This window comes from Paralichthys olivaceus, chromosome 19 (assembly GCF_024713975.1).
Source record: "Paralichthys olivaceus isolate ysfri-2021 chromosome 19, ASM2471397v2, whole genome shotgun sequence".
Classification (NCBI taxonomy): domain Eukaryota; kingdom Metazoa; phylum Chordata; class Actinopteri; order Pleuronectiformes; family Paralichthyidae; genus Paralichthys; species Paralichthys olivaceus.
The window spans coordinates 19,845,017-19,871,496 of NC_091111.1; the positions used below are offsets into that span (position 1 = coordinate 19,845,017).

General features: G+C 45.5%; 2 protein-coding genes across 13 annotated transcripts in view; one reads left to right on the forward strand and one right to left on the reverse strand.

Annotated features, from left to right (window-relative positions):
• Positions 1-3,685, forward strand: part of myo6a (myosin VIa) — a 70,674-nt gene extending 66,989 nt beyond the window's left edge. For all 9 annotated transcript variants that reach the window (XM_069515399.1, XM_069515398.1, XM_069515400.1 and 6 more), the window contains 2 exons: positions 702-920; positions 1,384-3,685. In XM_069515399.1, coding sequence (XP_069371500.1) covers positions 702-920; positions 1,384-1,583 — 419 coding nt within the window. In that variant the 3' untranslated portion in view covers positions 1,584-3,685. The remainder of the gene's footprint in view (positions 1-701; positions 921-1,383) is intronic.
• An 84-nt stretch (positions 3,686-3,769) lies between these two features.
• On the reverse strand, positions 3,770-25,100 carry LOC138405624 (proteoglycan 4). Of its 4 annotated transcripts, none has more exons than XM_069515394.1 (18): positions 24,669-25,100; positions 23,058-23,273; positions 21,640-21,806; positions 21,051-21,088; positions 20,712-20,752; positions 20,500-20,621; positions 20,371-20,436; positions 19,000-19,149; positions 18,378-18,436; positions 17,198-17,218; positions 15,322-15,515; positions 15,146-15,201; positions 12,223-14,992; positions 11,318-11,949; positions 9,209-9,428; positions 8,051-8,261; positions 6,505-6,587; positions 3,770-5,439 (listed from the first exon to the last, which is right to left on the reverse strand). In XM_069515394.1, the coding sequence occupies exons 1-17, from the start codon at positions 24,730-24,732 to the stop codon at positions 6,548-6,550; spliced, it is 5,067 nt and encodes a 1,688-aa protein (XP_069371495.1). In that variant the 5' UTR covers positions 24,733-25,100; the 3' UTR covers positions 3,770-5,439; positions 6,505-6,547. The 4 variants fall into 4 exon arrangements, with proteins under 4 accessions (XP_069371495.1, XP_069371494.1, XP_069371497.1 ...); XM_069515393.1 differs by lacking the exon at positions 20,371-20,436 and adding an exon at positions 20,188-20,295 and having other exon boundaries at positions 20,482-20,621; XM_069515396.1 differs by having other exon boundaries at positions 20,371-20,421; positions 24,669-25,099.
• Positions 25,101-26,480: the final 1,380 nt, after the last annotated feature.

A 26,480-nucleotide genomic window follows, 5' to 3' on the forward strand; every position in this document is an offset into this window, starting at 1 on the left:
CCAAGATGAAATGATTTTGTTAAAATGAATATTCTCTTGCTGAGCGTCTCTTTGTCTCTTGGTCTCTTTGTCTCTTGGTCTCTTTGTCTCGTAGAGAATCGTCCTCTGTCTCTGTAGATCCCTGGTTTAGTCTCCGCTCAGTAGAAAGATGCAGATTGTGCTCATTTCCTCAAACGTGTGTGTCGGTGGCGGCGCTTCACGTCCTGCTGGTTTCCTCCCTGTGTCATCAGCTGTGATCTCCGCTGACCCTCCCCCCAGCTCCAACAGCAGGACTCACCACAACAGCCTCATTAGTTACCAGCTGATCTGAGAACAGCAGCGACGGCCTCAGTGTTCACATGCAGCGAGAAGATTTGACCTCCTGAGAACCTTCACCTGTGTATTAACTGAAGGAGAAATACTTGAATGAATCTCCAACTTTCTCACATGACACCTGAAAGCAGCTTTTATATTAAAATCCTTGATTGTCCCGTTCAGATTCTTTCTGGGTCAAAGTCGCGGCCCGGAGAGAAAATGTTGCTCAGGGTCAGATCCGTCTTCATCCTCAGTTAAAACACAGGCTGAGAAACAGGAACCATTTTGAAAACTAAATTCTGGCGTCTCTCCCCGGTTGCATGGCAACGTGAACACTGACTCCTGATTGGTCGCTGTCATCACTGAAAAGACGCCTGACTTTTTTTTTCCCATCCAAACAACAACAGCCCAGCAGAACCCGGCCCCGCCCATCCCGGCCCGGCAGTACGAGGTGGCGATGAACCGGCAGCAGCGCTACTTCCGCATCCCGTTCATCCGGCCGAGCGACCAGTACAAGGACCCTCAGAACAAGAAGAAGGGCTGGTGGTACGCTCACTTCGACGGGCCCTGGATCGCCAGGCAGATGGAGCTGCATCCCGATAAACACCCCATCCTGCTGGTGGCAGGTCAGTACTACACGCACATGTGACGATGCTACGATTGGACAATCGCTCGTCTGAAACAGGAAGTTGTGAGAAACTGCAGGGTCTGAGCGACAGAATAAAGTAATCACGAAAAGACTGTAGAAGAAGATGCAATATGCATATGAAAGGTAGGGGGCGGTAATCGTCCTGCAATTAACTGAAGTTTTATTTTGTACTAAAGACTTTTACTTTGAAAGATCAGCCCATTAGTTATGTGACAAACTTTTGATCGTTGTTTTCTTGATCCTGTTTAAATTGATCTCAAATAAAAAGTGTAACATGTTTTTACTCGGAGCAGACGAACAGGAGCTTGTGCAGATTTTAGAGATTTTAACATAAACACTGAAGGAAAATGAGGTTTTAGTCCTCATTAACAGAAACAGGACGAACCGTGACTCCGGCTGTTCCCGTCAAACTAACCCTGAACTATATTCTCGTCCTCCAGGAAAGGACGACATGGAGATGTGCGAGCTGAGTCTGGAGGAGACGGGCCTGTCCAGGAAGAGGGGGGCGGAGATCCTGCCCCGTCAGTTCGAGGAGATCTGGGAGCGCTGCGGCGGCATCCAGTATCTCCGCAGCGCCATCGAGAGCCGACAAGCCAGACCCACCTACGCCACGGCCATGCTGCAGAGCATGTTCAAGTGACGAGGAGGGGGAGGGGCTTCTCGCTGCAAACAAAGGGACGGATTCAGCTAGCTAACACAGATGGCGTCGGAGCGCTCGCCCGGGAGGTTCGCTCGAACAACTGTCCTTTTGTTTTTCTCTCGTCGTTAAGTTTCTCGCTCGCTTCACTCCGTCGAGTCGCGGCGAGGGCCGGGACGTTTCGCATCGAACCCTATGCAGAAAAAAAATCATAAAATGATCACATCCGGTTGTTTTCCAAGGAATTCTCCTCTCGTCTCTGCAAGTTTAACTACGAGGCCTTAACACAACGTTAACAGGGTTTAATTACCACAAGTACGACCTCCTCTCCTCCTTTCTTTTCTCCTTTGGTTCAGAGCTGCCTCCCCAAACAACAAACTTTAAATTCCCGTGTAATTATACATTCCCGATCGTGACTCTCACGTCGCTTCCATGGTAACAGACCTGCTGTTTACATCGTCCTCGTGTGGTTCTGACACATGGAGCTGAGAGGCAGCGTCAGATAACTCCTCCTCACTGCACTCGTCCCTAAATCTGCTAAAACTTTATTTCACCTTCGTCTTTCCGGCCGAATGTGACCTGAGACCTCCATGATTTCTTCCTGTCGTGATTCCTTCTTTCCTCATCGTGTGATTTCGTGTCGACTTAATGAGAAAAGGTTCAGAAACTTTGTGACTTTGAGACCAAACGTTGCTTGAAACATTTTATTTTATTTTGTTTTTGGGACCGAGCAGTGATTCAGCTCCGTGATTAGTTTCTGCAGAAAATGTGAATTAATTATGCAACTGCTGAGCTGCGACTGTGTGTTGCTGCTGTTCGAGAGCAGATCAGTGCCGCAAAAAAGTCATTAAAACATCGTTAGTCTTTCAATTAAATCTTTGTACACGAGGAAACTTAATTTGCAAACTTAGTGATTCCAACATGTTTTTCTTTGACTTTATCTTTAAAATATTAAATCTACATTTGGCTGTTTGTTGAATAAATTCACCTGATTCTAGAAAATGTTTGAAATGTCAGTTTGGACATGTTTCTGTGGTGAACTGTGGACAAAGCGCTGGTCGTCAGACTGGAACTGGAACCTTCTTCTAACACTGAGATATTTTCTATGAAATCACGTGAGTTCGGTTTGTGCAGCGACATCGACGCTTCCACTGGAATGTAAACGTTTATTTTTAAAAGAACGATTTCTACTTGAGTCTGTGAGGTTGATCAGAGAAGCAATGAACCAGGTAAAATGAGCCGAGTCGTCCGTTTGTCGTCAACAATGTAAAGACAATCCCACACCTGAGGCTGCTAACCTTTCCTTCTGATGCACAAGAGTCAGGTGATTGTCTGAACACGAGGCGTCAACACGCAGGAAGAGGGGAAACTGTTTTTTGTCTACGTTTCGTACCAACTGTGATTCACAATGAAGCAGGTCGACCTCCGTGTTCAAACCTTTTTAATCCAGGGTCGTCCAGTTCGTGTCGCTGGATCGAAAATACCAAAAAACTATGTGACAAGTTTCACAAAGTCCAAACGTTTGGATCAGACAAGTTTAAATTTCCTAAATTACATCAAATGAAGATGGACGACACGTCTCCGCTAACGGAGCCAAAAACATCCCGATACGAACGCTGCCATCTTGTGGTCATGACGTCATTTGCAGCCGAGTGGAGCTGGGGTATCGAAGTCCCGCCCACACACTCGCTGTCTTGTCGTCCATCTTTGTTTACATTCTGTGGCTGATTGGAACAGAACTGAACCTTTACGAAGAAACGTCAATAAAATCTTTTCCGATCAAGTTTAAATTTAAATCAAGTTTTATTCCAATTAAAAAAAAATTCACCTTGAATCAAACGATGTTATCGGTCAAACTTCGTTAAAAAACATTGATTTAGTTTGTAACAAATCAGATCTGTGCATTCTGTCTGAAACGCGTGTTGACGTCGAGTGTAAACGTCCTTTGAGACGTCAGAGTGACGACCTCCTGAGACGTCAAGGAAAATGTCCTGCGATCCGTTTCTCTCTCACTTTACAATCATTCCTCGGGAAGCGCTGCCTTCGTCCGCTGTCACTTTTCTAACACTGATCTCTAACAGATGAATAAAAACATGTTTCACTCACCTTGGCTGCTTCTTTGACTCTATGTGATGGAAACTGAGTATCTGCAAAAGATTCTTAAAGTGAAATGAGCAGAAAGTGACGTCTCTTATTCAGCAGTTTGTATTTTGAACTATTATTTGTAAAACAACACGTAAGTGAACATTTACAGCAACGAGACGAGTCCAGACACACGTGATATTTACAGGATGTGTACAGACAAACAGGCGACGGAGAGCTAACAACTCGCAAAATCATTTTTTTTACAGTGCAACTTCAGAAATGAGTCATGAGACAAAAATATGAAAAAGTGACGGACAGATCAAAGCTTGGATCATCGGACACAGTCTTCATCAAAGGGTTAATGATTTCTGTCGTAGCTTTCCCACGACGTCACTTCAAGCCTCTGATGAAAACCATGTGATGCAGATCAAAGCTTTCAAACTATTTACAAAGTTTTACGAAAATAACATCGATATGGTTCAAGTTTGTATTTTAGTTAATGATGAAATGAAACAACATTGCACTGGTTCCCAACCTTTTGGATTGTGGCGCCACCATCAGACCAAATATCAAACTAAGGAGATAATTAAAGATCAAAGACATCAAAAGAACCAATTTTAGCTTTTTTTCGTTGATAAAACTTTTTACCTCGAAGAAAACATTTAAATCAAACAACCGACGGGGAAACAAACTTTTTTTCTATGATGGTCACATGTCACGTTATCGCTAACCTCAAAGGTGCTCTATGTAAGTTTTACTAATGCTACATCGCTAACATTAGCATCAATAGCTTCATTTACCAATGTTGCAGAAATGTTCAGCGTCAAACTCATTAACTTTATCAACGAGTTTCTGTCTCACTTGACGTTCAGATGCTAACCAGCTGCTCGAAGGACGAATTATAAATACTTTATATAAACTTTGTTTGTATATTACAACCTCTGTTCACAACGATGACTCACTCAGTCTAACGTCTATCTTAAAGTTTTAAATAAAGTTCAACAGATTCTACATTTGAATGAGTTTGATCGATCAGCAGCTTTGGGTTTTTCCGCAGGTAAACAATCGATGTGGACGAAAAGAGTCGGAAACAATTTGACTGAAGCTAAAAAACCTTCTGGGAAGATGGATATTTACTACCCCCCCCCCCCCCAGAGGCAGATTCATGGTCAGCTACAAATTCCTGGACACACCCCCTCAATTGAATCCTCCCCCAAATTGAATCAGTCCTCCCTCGGCCTGCCCCCCCATCGTTCCACCATTTTTAAGAAAATCAGTTTGGTAGTTTTTGTGAATTCCTGGAAACAAACAAACGGAAATGAAAACAGAATCTTCTGTAGCGCAGCAAACAAACGTCACAGAGAAAACTTACGTAAAGCACCTTTCAGTTGTAACGAGCTAAACGATTTGTGACCTACGTCATGAAACTCATCAACTCATTCGTCCTCCTGAGACGAGCTGAAAAACATTCGAATTGATTATCGGGATTATCGGAAAATTCAGAAAAGTCTGAACAGACCTAAACAACAACAACTGATCCGGAGAATCTCAAGATAAAGCGTTGGTCTACAGCGTCAGTAAACAAAGAGTCAGTGTCCATCGATGCAGCAGAGACGTCCGAGCTCCTCTTCGGTCGACCGCTGTGCCACAGTTCCTTTCTTAAGTGTCTGTTAATCCCTGAAGGAAAATCGTCTCTGACTCGAAGCTCTGATGACTTTTGTTCTGAAAACTCTTTGTCGTCTTCGAGGCTTTGACGAGTTCCCACCTGATTCGTCTGCAGAGACAAAGGTGACGTTAACGTGATTGAGTCAACGTTTGCTTTTCATGAGGACTTTTACAGATTTATCAGAAAGCTGCTTCACAGCGTCTGTTAACCGGAACAACGAGCCTCTGGATCCACGTCGATCTTCTCAGATCACGACTCGTATCTCAACTCTTTTCTCTCCAGAACAAAACGTTTCATCCACATTTTAAACTCGACTGTTTCAATGTTCAGGATGATTCCAGTTCATCACAAGGTTTCACAGAAACAGTAGAATTACCTTTTATAGACTTTCATTCCTATTTTCATGCTGAACTCTGAACGAGTTCTATGTTAATATTCATTTTTCTGTGAAGACACAAAATTTTCAATCTGTTGAACTATTCCACAAACCGTGACCTTAAGGAGATTTAAGAAGATTCACACAATAATAATTGTGTTTGTCGTTAGATTCTGATTCTACATGTTTCCTGTTCAGATAATCTTCTTAACGTTGACGAGTGTTAATTGTTCTTTGTGAAAATGGATGAACTCTGATTTGAACTCTAACTTCTGTGAACGAGAAGATGAGAGAAACAAAGATCTTAGTTTAGTTTGAGGAGCTGAAGCTGCGGAGGAGCGTCATCGTTTGTTATCTTCACCAAAAGCCTCTTAAATGTAAAGTATTGATGTTTGTGTGGGGACACGATGAGAGTCCTGAAGCTCCCGCTCAGCTCAGACCCCAAAAGAGGATCAGGACCAGACTAATCACCCGAGGTGAGACGAGGAGTCGGGACAAATCCCGGTGTGTTTACTCATGAAGACAGTTTCTCGCTCCAGAAGACGCCCAGCCGTCCTCTGTCCTCTGGGAGGTTTGATTACTCTGCGTCTGTATTAACGCTGCAGCTCTAAACCAATTTAGCTTGAGACAGCGGAGGCAGATTACAGCTCCTCGGTTTGTCCTAATAAAACACTCGGAGGACCGTGAAGACGAGTTTGCTCCTGGTTCGGTCGGGAGGTTTTCTCGCTGACTGAGCACAAGCTTCTTGCAGCAACACACGATTGCACTCGAGGGAGGAACGACCTGGCTCCTCTTACCTTCAGTCGTTTTCTCAGGTGCCGTCCAGGGCCGTATATTTTCTTAACTGGCCCGGCCCGGGAGGGAGTACCTGTCGTCGTATCTGTGAAAAGGAGAAAAATGAAGCAGGTGAGAGAGAAACTGCAGCAGCAGCAACTCGGAACCAGAGTCCTCGCTGCGTCCACAGATTCAGGAGCAGTTCAGAGGAGGAACTATTACCACAGGGAGAGAAGGACAAGGAGACGAGGACAGGACGACTGAATCATGGACAACGAGTGTCTGTTGTGACAAAGACACAACGTGACGTCCTCTGGCCTCTGCAGCAGAAATGTTCCAATTCTTCTTGTTTCTAAAATCTCAGTCACAATAAACCAGATGTTGTAAATCCAGAAGAATTGATTGATCTGATCTGTGAACAGTGTTCAGATGTGACTGTGGCTCCTCCTCCTCCTCTGACACGTTCAAACACCTTGTTGTGAAAGAATAAAAGGTTTTTCTCACTTTCCATAAATTCATTTTTCTCTCTCCTGTGAATTATTGATCAACTCGACCTTTTTAGGATTTAATCACATGATTTATATGTAAATAAAAGTAAACCAACACTAACAGACGTTTGGTTCGTCGGCTGTTGATCTTTGAGTCACTGATCGTCGTCTCTGTAGCTTCACCAACATCAGGAGAATTCACAGAAAGACATTTCAGTCTGAGGTCAACAGAGTCGCTGATGCTGATAAAACCCAAAACAATCTTTGCAGAGGTTCGACTGATGGGAAACGAAAAGTCTCGGAGGAGCCGGTGTCGGAGGCCGAGCTGCTGAGCTCTGACGGGGTCGGACTGTGTGAGCCGGTAGTTAATTTAATAAACGCCCTCTCTCCATTAAAAATCCACTTAGCATCGATTTACGCTGCCGACGGCTGAAGATGTGAGAGACATCAGCAATCAGAGAGCGAGAGAGCGAGAGAGCAAACACAGAGACAATATTTAAAACCACATTGAACCTCAGGCTACGTTCAGTTTGTCTGTTTAATGTGTTTCTGATATTTACCGTCACTTTATTATTCTTAAACAACGACCGGGGGAGGGGTGTCCACGTGTCACAGATTAAATCTTCCCCCTCTGCAGAGACTCAGTGTTTTTTATCAGACTGAAGAATAAAATGTGAGAAGCATCGAACCATCGAGAGGTAAGAGTTATTTACAAAAGATATTAATAAAGTTATAATAATAAAGTTATAATAATAAAGTTATAATAATAGAGTTATAATAATAAAGTTATAATAATAAAGTTATTATAAAGATCAGCTGGAAAAACATACAGAGAAAACCAGACTGACACAATCAGTGTAGAACAGTGACATCATAGTGTTTGATGACACCATCATTAAAATGTTTTTTAATCTTATGTAATGTTCCAGTTTTATATTTTTCAGTTGTTGTATCCGTCACCTTCTCATTGATTCGTCTAAAAAAGTCTCATCCATTTTCTCTGCAGCTCATCTTAAAGGAGCACTCCTGAGCCGATCACCCTCTCAAACTCAATATCCCAGCAGCCCTTGCGTGTCTTTACCTGCACACGGCACCGTGTCCTGGGAGGATGTGACACGCCCCCCGTCCTCTGCAGTATTCAGGCTGGAGGACGCAGACGCTCTGACACGGCCGCTCGTCCACAGACAGGAAGCCGGGCTCGCACACGCACTGGGCCTCCTTCGTCCGGCCGCTCACTTCACAGCGAGAGAACCCGTCACAGGCCAGAAACTTACAGGGGTCCGCCTGGTCCGCTGCGAGGAGGGAATCAGACATGAGTGTGTTACAACAGGCCGAGGACGCTAGCCTGGACGATCGCAGCGCCCCCTAGTGTCTGGCAGGTCATTTTGTTTTCCACATGTTTCTGAATTTAGTCAGGCGTATGTTCCGAGCTCGTATCTGTGAACACGTGAACTTTAAGAATCTGAATTAAAACTTTTTACTACAGTAACAAATATTCAGAGAATGTGAAAAGTGTTAAAGAAGAAGAACCGGTTCTCCAGATACCTTCATGTCACATCATGATGAAGTGGCCGATCTTGTTCTTATTATTGCTCCATTATTACTCACAGTGCTGCTGCTGATGCATGAATGAGCTCTAACACTGTTCAGATCTCTTATCACAACCAGCCGGATTGTTTCAGCGACATCACGATGCTGCTGAAACACAATTTGCCGCCTCGGAGGCAGAAGATGTTGCGGCAGCGCTTCTCGTCTCCGTGACTCGCTTCTCATCTCCGTCACCGTTATTCCAGCCTGTGAAGTTCGGTGCAGTCCCACAGTGCATTGGGTGGATTTGACACATAGACCTAATTACTGAGTCTATTTGAATGCGTTTGTGATCTGTGCAGAATATTACAAGACAAAGCTCATCGAGTGCGAGCGGCACACAAAGAGCAGCCGCCCGGCTTATTATAAGAAGCTGAGTTTTATCACGCACATTAAAAGATGTCATCGGACGAAGCTGCACAACCGATGAGGAACACGTTCAAAGCTTTTTCCCCAAAGTTATAAAAAATTCTGTTTTAAAAATGAAGATTCTAATTAACAATAAAATAAAGAGATTCAATGGAAACATCCACTGATTCAGAAACAGATTCAAATGATCCGACACCAAACGATGATCCGTGTGAGCAAACGTCTTAAACAAGTGTTGATCACTGAATGATTCTGAATCCAACACGTTGAAAACTCGTCTCACCTGGTTCGATGTCCAGAGAGCGAGTGTCGATCTGGATGTGCAGGTTCTTGGCGGCGGCCGAGCAGAACTCCTCCAGGACGCAGTGGACGGCCTCGGTGATGTTGTACGGCACCGACTTGGCGAACTTCATCTTGCTGTTGATGACCACGCTGCCTTTCCTGAAGTTGAGAATCTCCAGGTTCTTGAAGCCCGTCAGGTTGGCCTGCAGGAACGGCATCAGCTGCAAACACCAGCAGAGTTTCATCAGCTCTGATCCTGAACGTCACACGAGAGGCCGACGGGCCGTGAGAGGACAGACGCTGACAAACTGTTCATCTGTCAAACATGAGAAGCTGCAGGAAGACGTCCGAGCAGAAAAACTTCTTCTGTCCGTTTATTACAAAACATTAACGAAACCCTTCTGACAAAGACTTTTTCTATTTTCTTGATTTTTATATGAATTAGTTTACGATTGCAGATGATTTACTGAGACACAAACGTGATGTGATCGTGATCTGGAGTTTTTAAATGTTTATAACTCAGAGATGATTCTACTGTGGCAGGAGAGAACGGAGGAAATTCAAAAGCATTGAGTCGAATTCAGATTTCTATCTGATCTGATTTTATCTGCATGAAAAGTGAATCATTATCATTAGTGTGTGTGTGTGTGTGTGTGTGTGTGTGTGTGTGTGTGTGTGTGTGTGTGATGCCTCTCGTGTGAATGTGTGGTAACTGTCGGGAGATGCAGTTAAAACACTTGAGTTTATTAAAGTTTCTTCGCTCATTTGTTTTGTGATCAAGGTCGAACAGTCGTCACTGCAAAGTTGAAACCACACGAACAAATTAACATCTTTATAAATCCACTTAAACACACAGACACAGACACACACACACACAAACACACAGACACACACACACACACACACACACACTCACACACAGACACACACACACACACACACTCTGAAAGGCCTCTCAGGAGGTGATTCTCTGATTCACCCACAGATGATGATTGTATTGATGAAGTGTTGAGCAGATGAATTTTAAGATCTATCCAGAGAACGTGGAGCTCTTCACTAACGAGCTCCATTCATGTGATAATTACTAACAACAGCAGATCACGGAGAGCGCGACACTCAGAGGAGGCTGGTTCACTTCTGCCTCTTGAGAAGGAGCCGGTGAGCATCCGTCCTTCAGATGCAGAGATTTGTTTCTCACTGAAATTAAAAATGTAAAAGTGTGACCTCCCTGTGGCTGCCATCCTGCAGTCTACAGACGTTTACATTTCACTGTGACCTTTGACCCCTGACCACTGGAATCTGACCAGTTCATCCACGAGTCAAAGTTTGAGTCCAAATCTCTGTTTCAGTTTGTTTTAATGAACGTCTGCGTCAGTGGACAGAGTCTGAGACACGAGACGTTTCATTCACTGAAACACGACGTCAAACATCTTCACTTCCTCAGTTTGAATCCTCTTGTGTTGATCACGTTTGTTCACACACGTGTTCTGATCGATTCCTCTTCAGATTTATTTCTGATTTTGAATCTGTGTTGAATTGATCAGGTGATCAACTGGTGACCGCTGACGTCCCAGTGCGACTCGTTTACTCATGAATTATTACTATGAGAGACAAATCCTGAACACACAGATTCTCCGTCCTGTAACTGAATATTAATATTAATATAATATATTATATAAATACCATAACACCAAATATATAACAAGTCATATCACATCACGTGTGTTTTACTGCATCTCCAACACAAGAAAGTAAAAACACACAGTTAAAGTCTGTAATAAAATAATAATAATAATGACGATAATAATAATAACAGATGTATTTATTCCGTCTGTATTGATTCTGACCTTCGTTGACTTTATTTCACTCGCTCTCTGTTTACTCTCGTCTGGAGGCAGCGCTCGTTAACTCTCCTCCCTGCCTGTTTGTAAATCCTCTCAATTAGCAGCTGCTGATCTCGTGTCGAGAAGCTTTCTGTTAAATTCCTTCAGAAACTTGTTGCTGCTAAAATCAGATTTACTTCAAGACTCGAGGGACTCACAGTTCAATTCACTTTTAATGATCAGGCTCCTTTAAATCTCTCATTAACGACGTTTCGTTTCCTACTCACCACGTCTAAAAAGGTGTTCTCCAGGGAGATGTACTCGGAGGACGTCTTGTTGAAGAGGTCCTCGGAGAAGTCCATGTTGGTGACCCGGAGGCTGAAGAACACCACCAGCTCCCTCCCGTGGCTGGCCGTGGTCATGGAGGGCGTGGTCAGGTATCTCACTGCAGGCTGTGCCGTAGCGCTGACGGTGGTGCGGTCCTCGCCCGCCCATGCAAAGCCACTCCCCTCATCCGGCAGCTCGCTTGTCTCCGTGGTTGCCACATCCGTTTGGTCCAGCTCCACGGCCAAGTCCTGCACGGCCTCGTCAATGACGTCTTCAGCAGCGCCCGGTGAGCCGGTGGTGCTCTCACTTCCTGTCTGCGCCGTCTCCTCCAAGTCTTCGTCGATAATGACGACGGCCGGTTGTTTCTGCTCCGGCGCCGTGATATCGTCCTCTGAGGACACGGGAGCTGAGGGGATCACTGGGTGCTCCACTGTCTCAAAGAGTCCAGAGTCGACAGTCGGGCCCGGTGACCACGCTTCAGACACGTCCACGGGAGTCGCCGGAGGTGTGGGGACGGCGTCTGAAACCGGTGCTGCCGTCACACTGGAGGAATCTGTCTCCTGTGCGTCCTCTGACTCTGGAGCTGCCACCTCTTTGAAATGTCAGAGACAGAATCAAGTCATGAGTTCTGCAAATCACAACAATGCGTCTGAATTAAATAGAAAAACCTTCAAATGGTTTCAAGATGAATTTAGTTCAAATATTCACGTTCTGGTTTCAAACAATTCGTTCAGATCTGAAGTTTCCCACAAATCCAGCTTGAGTTTGTTTGTTTTTAAAAACCAGATGTAATGTGAGAGCGTCTTTGATGATCTGCTGTCAATCACAACTCACTGGCTTTGATCACATCACCTGTTCTGCTCACCTGCATCGACTGAGGTCGAGTCAAACTCCGGATCATCTCCGGTGGTGTCGAGGTCGCTCTCCACCTCAGAGTCGGAGTTGTCCACGTCCTCCTCAACATAGAAAGGATCCAGGATGGGTTTTCCTGACGGGGGGGGATCTTCCACAGCCTCGAAGATGTTTTCTTCAACTGGTGCTAAAATATTCACCGTGCCGTCCTCTGATTCCTCTTCTACAACTTCTTCAGGAACTTGTGGCTCTGAAGCTGTTTCTGTTTCAGAAGTTTCCTCTGGAACTTCAGGTACTAGTACCTCAGAAATCTCTAGTACTGTTTCCTCTGGAACTTCAGGTAAAGTTTCCTCTGGAACTTCAGGTACTATTGGCTCGGAAACTTCTAGAACAGTTTCCTCTGGTACTTCAGGTACTTTTACCTCAGAAGCTTCTAGTACTGTTTCCTCTGAAACTTCAGGTACTATTACCTCGGAAACTTCTAGTACAGTTTCTTCTGGAACTTCAGATACTATTTCCTCAGAAACTTCAGGTACTGTTTCCTCTGGAACTTCAGGTACTGTTTCCTCTGGAACGTCAGGTACAGTTTCCTCAGAAACTTCAGGTACTGTTTCCTCTGGAACGTCAAGTACTGTTTCCTCAGAAACTTCAGGTACTATTTCCTCTGAAACGTCAGGTACTGTTTCCTCTGGAACTTCAGGTACTGTTTCCTCTGGAACTTCAGGTACTGTTTCCTCTGGTTCTGTTTCCTCTGGAACTTCAGGTACAGTTTCCTCTGAAACGTCAGGTACTGTTTCCTCTGGAACTTCAGGTACAGTTTCCTCTGGAACGTCAAGTACTGTTTCCTCAGAAACTTCAGGTACTATTTCCTCTGGAACTTCAGGTACAGTTTCCTCTGGAACGTCAGGTACAGTTTCCTCTGGAACGTAAGGTACTGTTTCCTCTGAAACGTCAGGTACTGTTTCCTCTGGAACGTAAGGTACTGTTTCCTCTGAAACGTCAGGTACTGTTTCCTCTGGAACGTCAGGTACAGTTTCCTCTGGAACGCCAGGTACTGTTTCCTCTGGAACGTAAGGTACTGTTTCCTCTGAAACGTCAGGTACTGTTTCCTCTGAAACGTCAGGTACTGTTTCCTCTGGAACGTCAGGTACTGTTTCCTCTGGAACGTCAGGTACTGTTTCCTCTGGTTCTGTTTCCTCTGGAACGTCAGGTACTGTTTCCTCTGGAACGTCAGGTACTGTTTCCTCTGGAACATCAGGTACTGTTTCCTCTGGTTCTGTTTCCTCTGGTTCTGTTTCCTCTGGTTCTGTTTCCTCTGGAACGTCAGGTACTGTTTCCTCTGAAACGTCAGGTACCGTTTCCTCTGGTACTGTTTCCTCTGGAACTTCAGGTACTATTTCCTCTGGAACTTCAGGTACTGTTTCCTCTGGAACGTCAGGTACTGTTTCCTCTGGAACGTCAGGTACTGTTTCCTCTGAAACGTCAGGTACTGTTCCCTCTGGAACGTCAGGTACTGTTTCCTCTGGAACGTCAGGTACTGTTTCCTCTGGAACGTCAGGTACTGTTTCCTCTGGAACGTCAGGTACTGTTTCCTCTGAAACGTCAGGTACTGTTTCCTCTGGAACGTCAGGTACTGTTTCCTCTGAAACGTCAGGTACTGTTTCCTCTGGAACTTCAGGTACTGTTTCCTCTGGTTCTGTTTCCTCTAGAACTTCAGGTACTGTTTCCTCTGGAACTTCAGGTACTGTTTCCTCTGGAACTTCAGGTACTGTTTCCTCTGAAACGTCAGGTACTGTTTCCTCTGGAACGTCAGGTACTGTTTCCTCTGAAACGTCAGGTACCGTTTCTGGAACTGTAACCTCTTCTGGTTCTGAAATCGTTCCATCTACATCCCTTCCTGGCTCTGTCTCTTCGTCTGGTTCTGGATGATCTTCCTCGGGCTTGGACACCTCAACTTTAACTTCTGAAACTTCAGCTACGTCCTCATTTGGTTGTAAAACGTCTTCTGGCTCCTCTTGAGTTTCCACCACAGACTCTCCCTCGGACTCAGCAGCTTCTACGTTTGGTTCTAATTTCTCTTCGTCTGGTTCAGAGACCTCAGCTTGTTCAGGATTCGGCTGCAGAACCTCGAGCCCTTCTTCGTAAACTTCACCTCCCAAGGCTTCCTCTGGTTCTTCCACAGTTTCATGGACACTCAAATCCACTTCCTCTTCATCTGGAAGAGCGTTTATTTCTTCAACCTCTCCGAGAGTCCCTGTGGTTTCAGTGGGCGGCTGTCCTGTGATAGCTGAGAGTGTGGTGACGGGCTGACCTGGGTCGGACGGCTCCTCTCCAGCAGAAGCTGTGGTCAATAGAAACTGTGTAGTCGGGATAAACTGAGGATTCTCGCTGTCGACAGGAATCAGGTCTTCCTCTGATATCAGGTTGGGGAGCAGACTGACATAAGCAGCTTCCGTAGGGGTCACGATGAAGTCTCTCACCAGTTTACCGGTTTCGTCGTGATGAATGGTTTTAATCTCATGCGTAATTATCAGCAAATCTTCTTCCCTCCCGTCTTCGCTCGATGGCTCAGACTCCCTCACATTAATCGTCTCTGACTCAGGGGTAACATCCTCTGAGGCGGGGGGAGGATCGCTGCTCTCTGGGACAGCCGTGGGGTCCAGCAGGGTCACGAGGGCGTTCTCCTTCTCCATGGGACTGAGGGGAACCTCCAGGCGAGGTTTATCCACCTCCGGCTCGTCGGTGATCACTTCAAACTCGTTGTGTGAGTCCGGCTCGCTGGACTGTGGAGAGAGGTGAAGAACGACAGAACGATCTGATGACTGAGGTCGAATAAGTTGGAATCAGTAACATTTTCATCTGTTTATACATCTGTTTGTCTGTTTGTCCATCCATCCATGGAAATATCCTATTTTCAACATTAACCAGAGTCTTACCTCGTCCACTACTTCTACTGAAGAGGTCGAGGTCAGAGCCGGTAGGTGGATCGCCTCTGTCGAAAAAAACAAAAAGTATCACAACGCCTGTTTATCTCATTTCATATATTTTACATTTCACATTCAATTCTAAAACATGAGACGATGATAAAACATGTGACAGCTCTGGACGTCACCTGGTTCAAAGTCGAGTGAGTCCAGGTCGATGGGCAGCGACGCCTCCTCTCGTAACGCCTTGGTCACCATTTCCCTGAGGCCGGAGTCGGGGGTGTTCTCTGGCTCGCCGGTCGCCGCCTCTGAATTCTCTGAGTTGCTTTTGGGAGAATTGATCTCAAAGATGAGAGAGTAGTGCACGGAGATTCCTCCAGGCCTGAAAAACAAGACATGACTCTCAGCTCGTATCGATCGGCTCATGTATCAAGCCCCAAAAGCTCTGGTTCCTCAAACTCTGGGATTTAAAAAAAGTCCAAATTGAAAATGCTGGTGTGACTCTGGATTTACTGAGAGTTTCACAGACAAAGACGATGAAGTGGATATGTGAAGCTGTATTTGAAAAGAACGTTCTACACACACAGAGACGCTGATTGTCTGGATGCGACTGATCGGAACAGAGAGGAGGTGAATCTTCTTTTTCTGTGAGGTGACGTCAGAAACACTAAACCTCTTCTTCATCAGGTTTCAGTCGTTTGTCTTCTCTCCATAGGCAGATTTTTAAAGTCGGTTTCACGCTGTTGTAAACTGGTGGACTGCGTCTGCACAGCCGTGTCCTCACCTGGTGTCTAATCCAGCTTCTGAGTTGAGCTTTGCTCTGTTTCTATTTGTGTTCTGATGAAGTCAGCGGGGACACGTGGGTGCAGCCCACACATTAAAGGCTTTGAACTTCCCGAGCAGAGAAATGTGCCTTGAACTTTTCTTCAGGGAGGTCAGCCACGAGCAAAACCGCTTGATTCCTCTGCTGCTGTCTTCTCATGTGGAGTCAACAGAGACCTCCTGTCTCTTATCTGAAAGCAGCGTCATATGTTTCCCCTTCCTCTCTGTCAGGTTAAACAACACCCCCCCACTGCGTCCTCCTCCTGCGTTCACTCAACCTAAAGGTCCCGTATCGTAGAGAAGACATTTCCACGTCTCTTTTGATAATAAACTTTATAAATGTGATCAATTATCAGAGAAATGCAAACAGCCTTGATTCAGAAACCAGTCGTGAGGTGTCCTGGGAGGTTGTGATGTCACAAGTATACAGTCCCCGCCCCCAGCCCCGCCCACCATGATCCACCATCCATCACAATCCGTCCCTCTGTCTCTGAGCCAAGTCAGGAATACAACTACCACCCTGCAGTTTCCATCCAGATAGATTTCCTCCAGACTCAACGTAAACTTGATGTATCTCAAAAAATACAATTCTGATGATTTCACCACATTCATGATGTCGTGAGATATCGTGTTCGGAAAAATATGACGGACTGATGGAAAACCTGAAAACAAAACTGGGTGTCGCCAGCCGTCAAAAATGTGGAGACAATGGTCTCTATAGTTATTATTATTGGTCTGTTAATATAAAATATTGTTGTTAAAATAACAACTGAACAGCTTCATCGCTGTAACAAACTTCTTCAGTATTCACAGAATCACTCGGAGGGACTTTTTGTTTGAGTCGAGCAGACAGAAGCAGGGGGGGTCGAGAATCCTTCATCAGATTAGAGGTCGAGCCCCTGCTGAGGAATCTCCTCCACGTCATTGGCCGTGACAGCACCAGACACAGCAGGGGGAGGCACATGAACGGGGGAGGGGAGCGGCTATCCACAAGTCTTCCTGTTTCCCTGCTAACGAGAGGAACGAGCAGTAAAATGAACGACAGTCTCGTTCTGACCTTAAACTAAGAGTCACAGACATGTTGCTGTCTCAGCAGTGTCCTCGTCCTCGTGTCCATTTCAACATTTCTATTTCCAGTTTTGGGTGAAATAAAATCCTCTGTTGTCCATCTGACTTGAATCCAGATTAAAAAAAACACACAAGGTGACGGAAACTACAGGAGAGTGTTTCTGTGTCACTTACCCGTCAGTGTCCTGGGTCTCGCTGCCGCAGAGAAGAAGAAATGAAAGAACAAGAGGTGGAAATGAAAGTGTGTCAGGAGGAGTGACATCAGCAGAGTGAGTTTAAATTCTACACAAAACAACAGACATGATGAAAATCACTTCTCTCCCCCTGTTGTTATTACTTTGTTTTTGTGCTGTTGTAAATTTAGATTTTTCACAGAGCATCAACCAACTGCAGATGGAAATGAGTCAGTTTGAATAAACCATGTTCTCGTGTTCGTCCACTCTGTTTCTCAAAACAAAACAGTGAATGTAAATTCATTTAAATCCTAAAAAGAGTTCATCAGGACACATCTGACGTCAAAGAGAAATGTAATTTAACAAGTCACGTTGAATCTAATGAATAAAAATGAGAACATTTCATTTCAACAGTGTTAAAAACCAAGTCAGACTCAAAACGAGCAAAACTAAACTAAACAATAAAAGCTTTAAAAGACACAGTCACAGCAGAACAAACAACCCGACAGAGAAACTCGTTAAAGTTTGTGTCCCGTTAAAATGATTTGAAGCAGGTTTCAAATGATGAGTTTCACTGGAGTAAACTTTGACCCCAGATTCACACGACCTGACCTGAACGGTTTTCTTTTTCTTTTCATCATCTCCAAAGAATCCAAACCAATCATCAGCCCGTCACGTAACTTCTTCACGACTTTTTATTTCACGTATTTGATTTTCAACAGAGTCACTTGTGAGCACGTTGAAGAGTGGAAGATAATGTTTCCTACAGATTCTGTAACCAGGGAAACAGTGAGCACACGACAGCTGTGTGTGTGTGTGTGTGTGTGTGTGACTCATGTGCAGCGATTCAGTGAACCAGCTCCGTTCAACAGTCTAGAAATAATCAGGACCTTGAAGTTTCACCTGTAAAGTCAAACAACTGTTTCCTGTCTGCGTCTAAAGAGGATAAAGTTCATTTATGATGCTGATCTGTGAGCAGTGAGCAAACAGCTGCGACGTCTCCTCTGCAGATGACTTCTGTCCGTTTTAAATCACACGTCCGTCACAGTTTACTGCAGTTAGACCTGAAACCTGAAGGTGGCGCAGAGTGGACTGTCCACAAGGACGAGGACAAATTATTATTCCGCCAACCTGCAGCCAAACAATCTGCTTCTTATGAATGTAGCGGCATCATATCTCACCTGATTCCCAGGACATGGATTCCTTTAAATCCTGGAAGTTTGTCGAAAACATGCTGCATCTGGAAGAGAAGCAGAAGGTCAGGCTGACGTCCACCGAGGACGAACACGTGAGCTGGTTAACGAGCGGGCAGGAGGCCAGAGCATCACTATCAAAGACGGATTGCATGAATGTAAACTCATTGACACGTATCTCTGGGCCGGTGAAGCACCTGCTCGCTCTTATGACATAATCGTCTTTAGAGGCTCCATCAGGTCCTGCAGTGATTCGCGTGCAGCTGCTAAATGAGAATGAAGCTTTTCACAGAGTCGCACAACGAGCGGTGAACATGTGGAGCTCCTCCGCTCCACTCTGGACCAACTGAAGAGCTGGCAGGGAGGGCGGAGAGCAGTAATCTCTTTATTTCTCTGCCCCGTGGCTCCGACCTCACGGCCTCGTGCTGGGAACTTTTTTTACGTTGTTCACGTCTACAACTGAACACAGACTGAAAGACAAGTGTTTGACGAGGAGTCAGCTAACGTGTAGCTAACATGTAGCTACAAACGTCTGACATGATAACTGTCTATGTGTTAACCCTGAAGGGTTTGAGATGAAACACGACACAGATTTGAGAACCCGTCCCACCTGGTCCTGCAGGTGATGAGCCAGGTCGATGTACTGAGGGGAGTCCGGGTCGTCCAGCAGTTCTCTGTAACCTGGATCCACCAGGTCGATGCTGAACTCCACGATCTGCTCCACCGGACTCTCTGGTACCACGTTAGGAAGCTCCGAGTCCTTCAGGAAACAAACAGGAGTCAGGATCAAGGCAACACGAGAGACACCAGCAGGGACAGACTTTTGTCTATTTGGACACTTTGTCCAAACAGCTGCTTATTTCCACATCCAGCTGATCGACATGATGTTTCAACAAAGTTCACCTCTGATGAGACGAAGAAAAGAAGAACGTCAAACACAAACCAACGATAAATCACAAGTCAAAGCTCGATCTGATGTCAATCACTTCTTTTTTTAACTCAAGTGAAACCGAGCCTCGTGTTCGACATTCGATGGTTTCACTTTGACCTGGAGCCGAACGTCTCGTGAAGGAAACAGAGTTCAGAAAGCAAAGAAGGAATAAAACCAGGGAGAAGAAACGTGAAAAAGAAAGAAGAGTAAAACATCATTTCATGTTCACACACAGCAAAGAATGAAGATGTGTCTGTGTCCATCCCACAGTTAAAGAACAATGGAGGTGTCTCCACAGTGACTCCTGACTCCTCCTCTGCATATTCAACTTTCAGTTTGGGGCCAGAAGAAGAAGAAAAAAGACGTTCGGGATGAAAAGAGAAATAACCTGCTCTTAGGAAATGAAAGAAAAACGGACGGCAATTTGTGTCCTGTTGGACAAAAAGACAGTTTTCACCAAACCTCAGGAGGAGACACAGTGAGAGCTGAGGACAAACGTCTTCATCTACAGTCTCTGGTTCAAACACACTGAACCATGTGTCCCTCTGGGTCCAACTAACATCAGACACACAAAGACAGAAACTCTGATGATTCAACAAACGTCTCCACAGAGTTTCATCACATTGTCACATCATCACATGGATCTATAGATCGACCTTCAGCTCTTTACTTCACTTCACTTCACTTCACTTTACTTTACTTTACTTTACTTTACTTTACTTTACTTTACTTTACTTCACTTCACTTTACTTTACTTTAATTTACTTTACTTTACTTTACTTCAAGGTTGTTTACAGTAACAGAACTTCCTGTCTGACCTTCAAAATAAATCTCCAACAAATACCTCAAAATGTAAATTTCTCCTACCTCCTCCAGCTCCTCCTCCTTCACCTCCAGCTCCTCCTCCTTCACCTCCTCCTCCTCCACATCCTCCTCCTTCACCTCCTCCTCCACCTCCAGCTCCTCCTCCTTCACCTCCTCCTCCTCCACATCCTCCTCCACCTCCTCCTCCTTCCTCACCTCCTCCTCCTCCACATCCTCCTCCTTCACCTCCTCCTTCACCTCCTCCTCCACCTCCAGCTCCTCCTCCTTCACCTCCTCCTCCTCCACCTCCTCCTCCTTCCTCACCTCCTCCTCCTCCTCCAGCTCTTCCTCCTTCACCTCCTCCTCCTCCTTCACCTCCTCCTCGGGCGGCGTGTGATCCAGGCCGGGGCTCGGGGAGGCGCTCACAGGGCTGAGAGGGGAGATGGTGCCGGTGACGACCAGCGGAGCTGAGGAGGCGAGCGTCTGAACCTCTGCTCCTGAAGCGACGGGAGAAAACCCAGAGTTACTGAGATCTTCAGATACTAGAACCTGAACATGTTCTCCAACCATCAGGACACATGTGCTACCTTGGATCTCTGGGAGCTTGTGAGCAGGAGTCTCTGATCCTCTGAGGAGACAACAACAGAAGAACCAGAAGAACCAGAAGAACCAGCAGCTTCAGTCATTTATCAAACTTCATATTTTAAACGTTTTAATTTGATGTTTGTATTTGTGTTTTATTTTGTTTATAGTAACTGTAATATATATACACACACACATACACACATATATATATATGTGTGTGTGTAAAGACTCAGTCACCACATGTGTTCTTCTGTTAACGGCCTCCGTCTTATGTGAAAGTGAGAACATGATGTCGTGTCTGTCACTGTTAAATTACATATCAGTGACATGTCACTTCTTACCTTGATGACGGCCTCCGGTCCCTCAGCCGACTCATCCTCTGCAAACAAGCACAGAGCAAAACACCTGTTTACTGTGTGTGTGTGTGTGTGTGTGTGTGTGTGTGTGTGTGTGTGTCACTCCATGCTCAGGCAGTAATTAGCCAAACGATTATCTTGTTTGTGATAATGAAGCTGATCTCGATGGAGGTCGTTTGTTTTAGATCGATTCACTGATTGTTCACATGTTGTTTAAACCTGGTTTTTCTCTTTGAATCTAATTATGTGAAGTAGCTGCAGTGATTTCTGAGAGGGGCCCAGAGCACAGAGGGGCCCAGAGCACAGAGGGGCCCAGAGCAGAGAGGAGCCCGAGCAGAGAGGGGCCCAGAGCAGAGAGGGGCCCCGAGCACAGAGGGGCCCAGAGCAGAGAGGAGCCCGAGCAGAGAGGGGCCCAGAGCAGAGAGGAGCCCGAGCACAGAGGGGCCCAGAGCAGAGAGGGGCCCAGAGCAGAGAGGGGCCCAGAGCAGAGAGGGCCAGAGCAGAGAGGGGCCCGAGCACAGAGGGGCCCCGAGCACAGAGGAGCCCAGAGAATGTTCTCTTTGTGGGGACTCACCGTGCGAACCATGCTAATGTGCTCCTCGGTGCTGCTGAAGTTTCTGGCGAGGTCGGAGATGCAGAGCGACTCTTGCTGACACGTGTGAACCCATCGCTGATACTCCGACGTCCCGGGGATCCTGTCGAAGAAGATCCTGAACGCCTCCCACACAGACTCCTGACACACTGAGCAACACAAACACACAAACACAGACACACAAACTCAGACACACAAACTCAGACACACAAACTCAGGCTGGTGAGACTTTCAGGTATAAATGAAAACCCACAGAAACTACAGAGGAAATCTGTTCTACCTGCTGTTCTGAGGATTTATAAACTATCACCTCATTTCTGTCAAATCTGTGAAGATTCTATGCTTTTAAAAAGTAAACGTGTTTCCTCAGAGGAAAACTTGACAAACGAAATAAAATGAAACTTAAATGGACGTTGTTCAAACTCTACAAGATTCCAAACACGTTGAGTGTGAGGAGAAGAGCTGAACGTCTCAGGAACGGTTTAAAGCTCAAGTTTCCAACATTCTCTCCATTCGTTTGAACAGAAGAAAAAAAAGGAGAAAAAGACGAATGTTCTGGATTTTAAAAGTTTTAAAAGTTCAGTGAACATGATGAAATCCACGTGTCTCATTTAGTTCCAGTGCTGGAAGACGTTTAACTAATGACCACAGATTTGTGATTTCAGAAACAGTTTCCAGTGAAAAATGAAATCTACTCTGCTCAGTTTGTGTCTGTCTCTGCTGCAGAGTCATAACGAGGAGGAGGAGGTGAATGAGTCACGTCCATGACTCACTGGCTCCTGATTGGTCAGAGCGATGGGTCGGTACGGATCGTGAACCTGCAGCGTTCTGAATCGAGTCGTGGAGCGACACCTCTGTCACACCTCGTCTCCCACGAACATATAAAAACACTTGAGTGTCTGAGTCCTTCGTCAAAACCTTGAGAAAGATCAATTAAAAATAAAACTAATTTCCTTTTTCACAGAAACCATGTTTTTTCAACTTGGTTTAAAATTCTTATTTATTTATTACTGCAACACGTTTCCGAAAACAATTATATCCTTAAACACAACATTAAGAAACTTTTACCAGAAGTTTGAGTCTAATGAGGGAAAGTTAATGACCAATGATCATCTGAGGCTACGTTCAAAAATACACATGATGTCGTGTGTAAAACAAGTTCAACTACAGTTCAACATCTCTGCAGCTGTTTGTCTATGAACTGAACTCCTGACGTGTTCCTGACATGAACTCAACCACAGAGATGTTCCTGACATGTTCCTCACATGTTCCTGACATGTTCTGTATGTGAGAACACATGCCTGAGTCAGTGTCTCTGGACATGTTCTGGATCTTCTCCTGCAGCCTCTAGTAAAACCTCTGTAGAAGGTGAGTGACTGATGAATACAGGTGTTGTGTACCTCGGAGCTGGTAGTACGCCTGGTGGCTGGCGAGCACGTCACTGATGGTCTCTTGTGGACAGATTCTCACTCCAGAGTGTAAAAACACCGACCTCTTGAGTCGACGTCGGCCGACTTCAGAACCTTTGCTGTGCGTCGATGTCTTCAGCAGCTCCACCAAGCGCACGGAGCCATCGGCCTCCGTCCTCCCCCCCGGGTGCAGCCTGACGCCGCGCTCTGAAACAACAACACGTCAGCGTCAGTGGAACTGCGGCTCAGATCCAAATCCCTGGCGTGTGCACAGAGCAGCAGATGTGTTTACTCCACAGGACGTTACCACTCTAATGATTCAGGAGACATTTAAAACTTCTTTTGTAAAGGTTTCGTTTCCTGTCACAGAAAGAGAAATGGAAACTTTCAACTTCTCTGGTTCCACAAGTGACAGAAAACCAACAAGTTCATTTCTGCAGTTTTCTGTTAAAGTTGCATTTGTTAAAAGTTTGACGATGAAACAGAAGTTTAATGATTCGTGATTTATTCTGGACAAAATAGACATTTGAATCCACACAAACCTTTACATGCAACATGAAGAGAATAAGTTTGAACCAAATGAAACTGAAACCACCAGAGCATCGGTCTCCATGGTAACTGCTTTAACCTTAATTCAAACCCATTTTACAGCAGAATGAAAACACGTGGCTGAAGATAATGAGATCCACCTGGTTCCTCCGCATGTTGTCTGTGATGCAGCGTGTGTGTGATGTGTCGTTCACACGCAGGAGTGTAACGTTACATCTGACTGCCCGGGGTCGGGGTTCACTCTCCCTCCTTATGCCCACTCGGGCTAAAAATAAAAGCACTCTCAGGACTTGAAGTGTTCCTGGACTAAAAGCATCCACCAAACAACGGTGCACTGTACTCTATATGTTTTTCATAATTTCTAGCAGACGGCATGAGGGCGAGTGGGATGCTGTAATTCAGCGGGCGGCCCCCTCAGTGCTTTTAGAATAAATATACATCACATGAGATGTTCTGAAGTGACGGTGGAGCTCGGCTGTTGGGTATCGAACAGCACAGGCGAGATTTGTTGTTTTTATTTGGAACGTTCGTCTGAGACAACGCAGACGCTCCTCTGGAGAAAACTCAAACTTTTCAGAATCACTGATTTCACTGCAGCGAGAAGCTTCACTCAACTCGCTCCGTTTTATCTTTCAGCATTTAAAGGACCAGTGTGGAGGATTTATTGGCCTCTAGTGGTGAGGATGCAGATTGCAACCTGTTGTTGTCTGTCGTGGGCTCCTGTAGAAACATGGCAGCCTCCGAGGAAGGAATCTCTTGTCTGACATGAAGACATAAAGTTTCCTTCTGCTGATAGATTTGTGTAAATCCTGCTCACCGGACCAAAGCCTGGTGCTTATGCAATCGTAATAGGCTTTGCTTCCCATTCCGCCCAAGTTGAGTCCGTGTTTGCAAAGTCTCACTCTTTCACATCCTCACATCCTCGCTCTGATCTGGTCCCTGCCAACTTTACTCTTTCTGCAAAGAACAAAAGCGTGAAATCTTTTTCTGTGAGGGGACTTGAAGTGTCAGGGCTCAGAGGACTGTGGCTTTGGGCACAAAACGGGGGCTTACCTTTAATTCCAGCTGCCTGCGGAGCGAGGACGAACAGCAGCACGAGTCTGAAGTCCCAGAGCATTGTGGGGGAAGGTCTCCCGAAATATGACAGTCAAAGTAAGTCCAGCGGGGTGAGGGGAGGGGAGGGTGCAGGTGGACGTCCTCTGGCTCAGCTGGAGTTCATGGCTGCGGTTGCAGGGAGTCACGGGGGGACGGTGGATCCTTCAAGGCCTCGAGCCGCTGCTGAAACGCTCCTGGTGAAAGTCCGACTCCGCTGCCTCCTCCGAGAGAACTGTGGCCGAGGAAGGAGCGGTGAAGTGTGGCAAGAGTGACGAGGTTAAAAAAGTAGGCACCGTTTCGGGAATAATCTGTTTATCTACTGCTCAGACATAATCCGTCTTTACCCCGCGGCCCTCGCAGCGCTGGCGTCATCCTGTTAGTGGCTTTCTGGGCATCTGTCAACAGCAGCGAGCGCTCGGTTCAGCACGCCCCCCCCCCCCCCCGGGCCGACGCTTACACTCTGCTCCGGTGTTTCCTCAGGTTTTGTTCTAGTTCTGTTCTCTCAGCGGCCTGTGCAGAGCAGCTTAGAGAGGATGTGACCTTTGACCCCTCAGAACCAATCACCGCTCTCGTCATGCGGTCGGTTGACGACTCGCTCCCGTCCAGGAAAGTGAAACGTTCTCCGTCCTCACGGGTCTGAGTGGTCGCTGATCCTCCATGAGAACATCGACCTCGGAGAGGAGAGCGGTTAAATCCTCCGCTTTCACTTATTTTCATCCATGTTGTCTTCGCTGCTTCTTATTTTTTCATTTTTGTTTCCTATGATGACGTCAGTTGTTTTTGCTGCAGAAACTGTCTCAACACAAAAGTGTCACATGTTCTAAATGTCTAAGAAACATATTCATCAAATGAATTAAACATTAAAACCTTTAAAGCTTCAGTATCATAAAAAATGAACCAAAACAACTGAGTTTATCATCAACGTAAAAGGAAAACAGTGAATCTCATATTTTTTTATTTTAGCTGTAAAGTCAATTCTAAAAGTGTTGATGTATTATTAGTATTAGTATTATTATTATTATTATTATTATTATTATTATTATTAGGACATTGACTGATGAGCTCAGCGGTTGTTTTTCTGGAGGGAGGCTCTCGTTTGGTTTTAACCCACAGATCATAACACGCCTGAGGATGGAGGCGGGTCGAGAGGCCAGTGTGTCACAGGGAACTGTGTCTCTGAGGATTCCAAGGATTTAGTTTCCTCACAGGAGGACAAACCAGAGCGGGCGTCCCCCGTCGTCGTGTCCCAGATAAAAACAGAACCATTAGATTTCCTGAGTTGTTGATTTTCACTCTTGTGAAGAGACGATGAACACGTGAGCTGTTTCTGGTGCAAGTGGAGGAAAGTTGACGGTGCTGACTTGTTGTGTCGTTGTAGGTCAACCGAAGCTCAGACTTTACAGAGTTTGCACATAACTGCAGAGCCGAGGAAAAGAAGATTAGAAATGTCTTTTAATCTCTAATCCGGTGACTGTTAAAGTGTCCGGCTCCGTTCTGTTTGTTTTAGTCAGAGCAGCACAGGGACCTCAGCTGGAGTACTATGGGATAAATAGTACTACTAGTAGTAGTGGTAGTAGTAGTAGTAATAGGACAGGTATTAGCTGTAGAGGTGGTCATATTAATAATGTCAGAACTAAACTGAAACAGAAAGTGAAGCTCCAGTAGTATTTATTGCTGTGCTTGTACTATTACTTCTACTTCTACTACTACTACAAGTTATATTAAGAAAACTTTATAGTTTGGTCCATGTCCCATCTGCTAACATGGAGG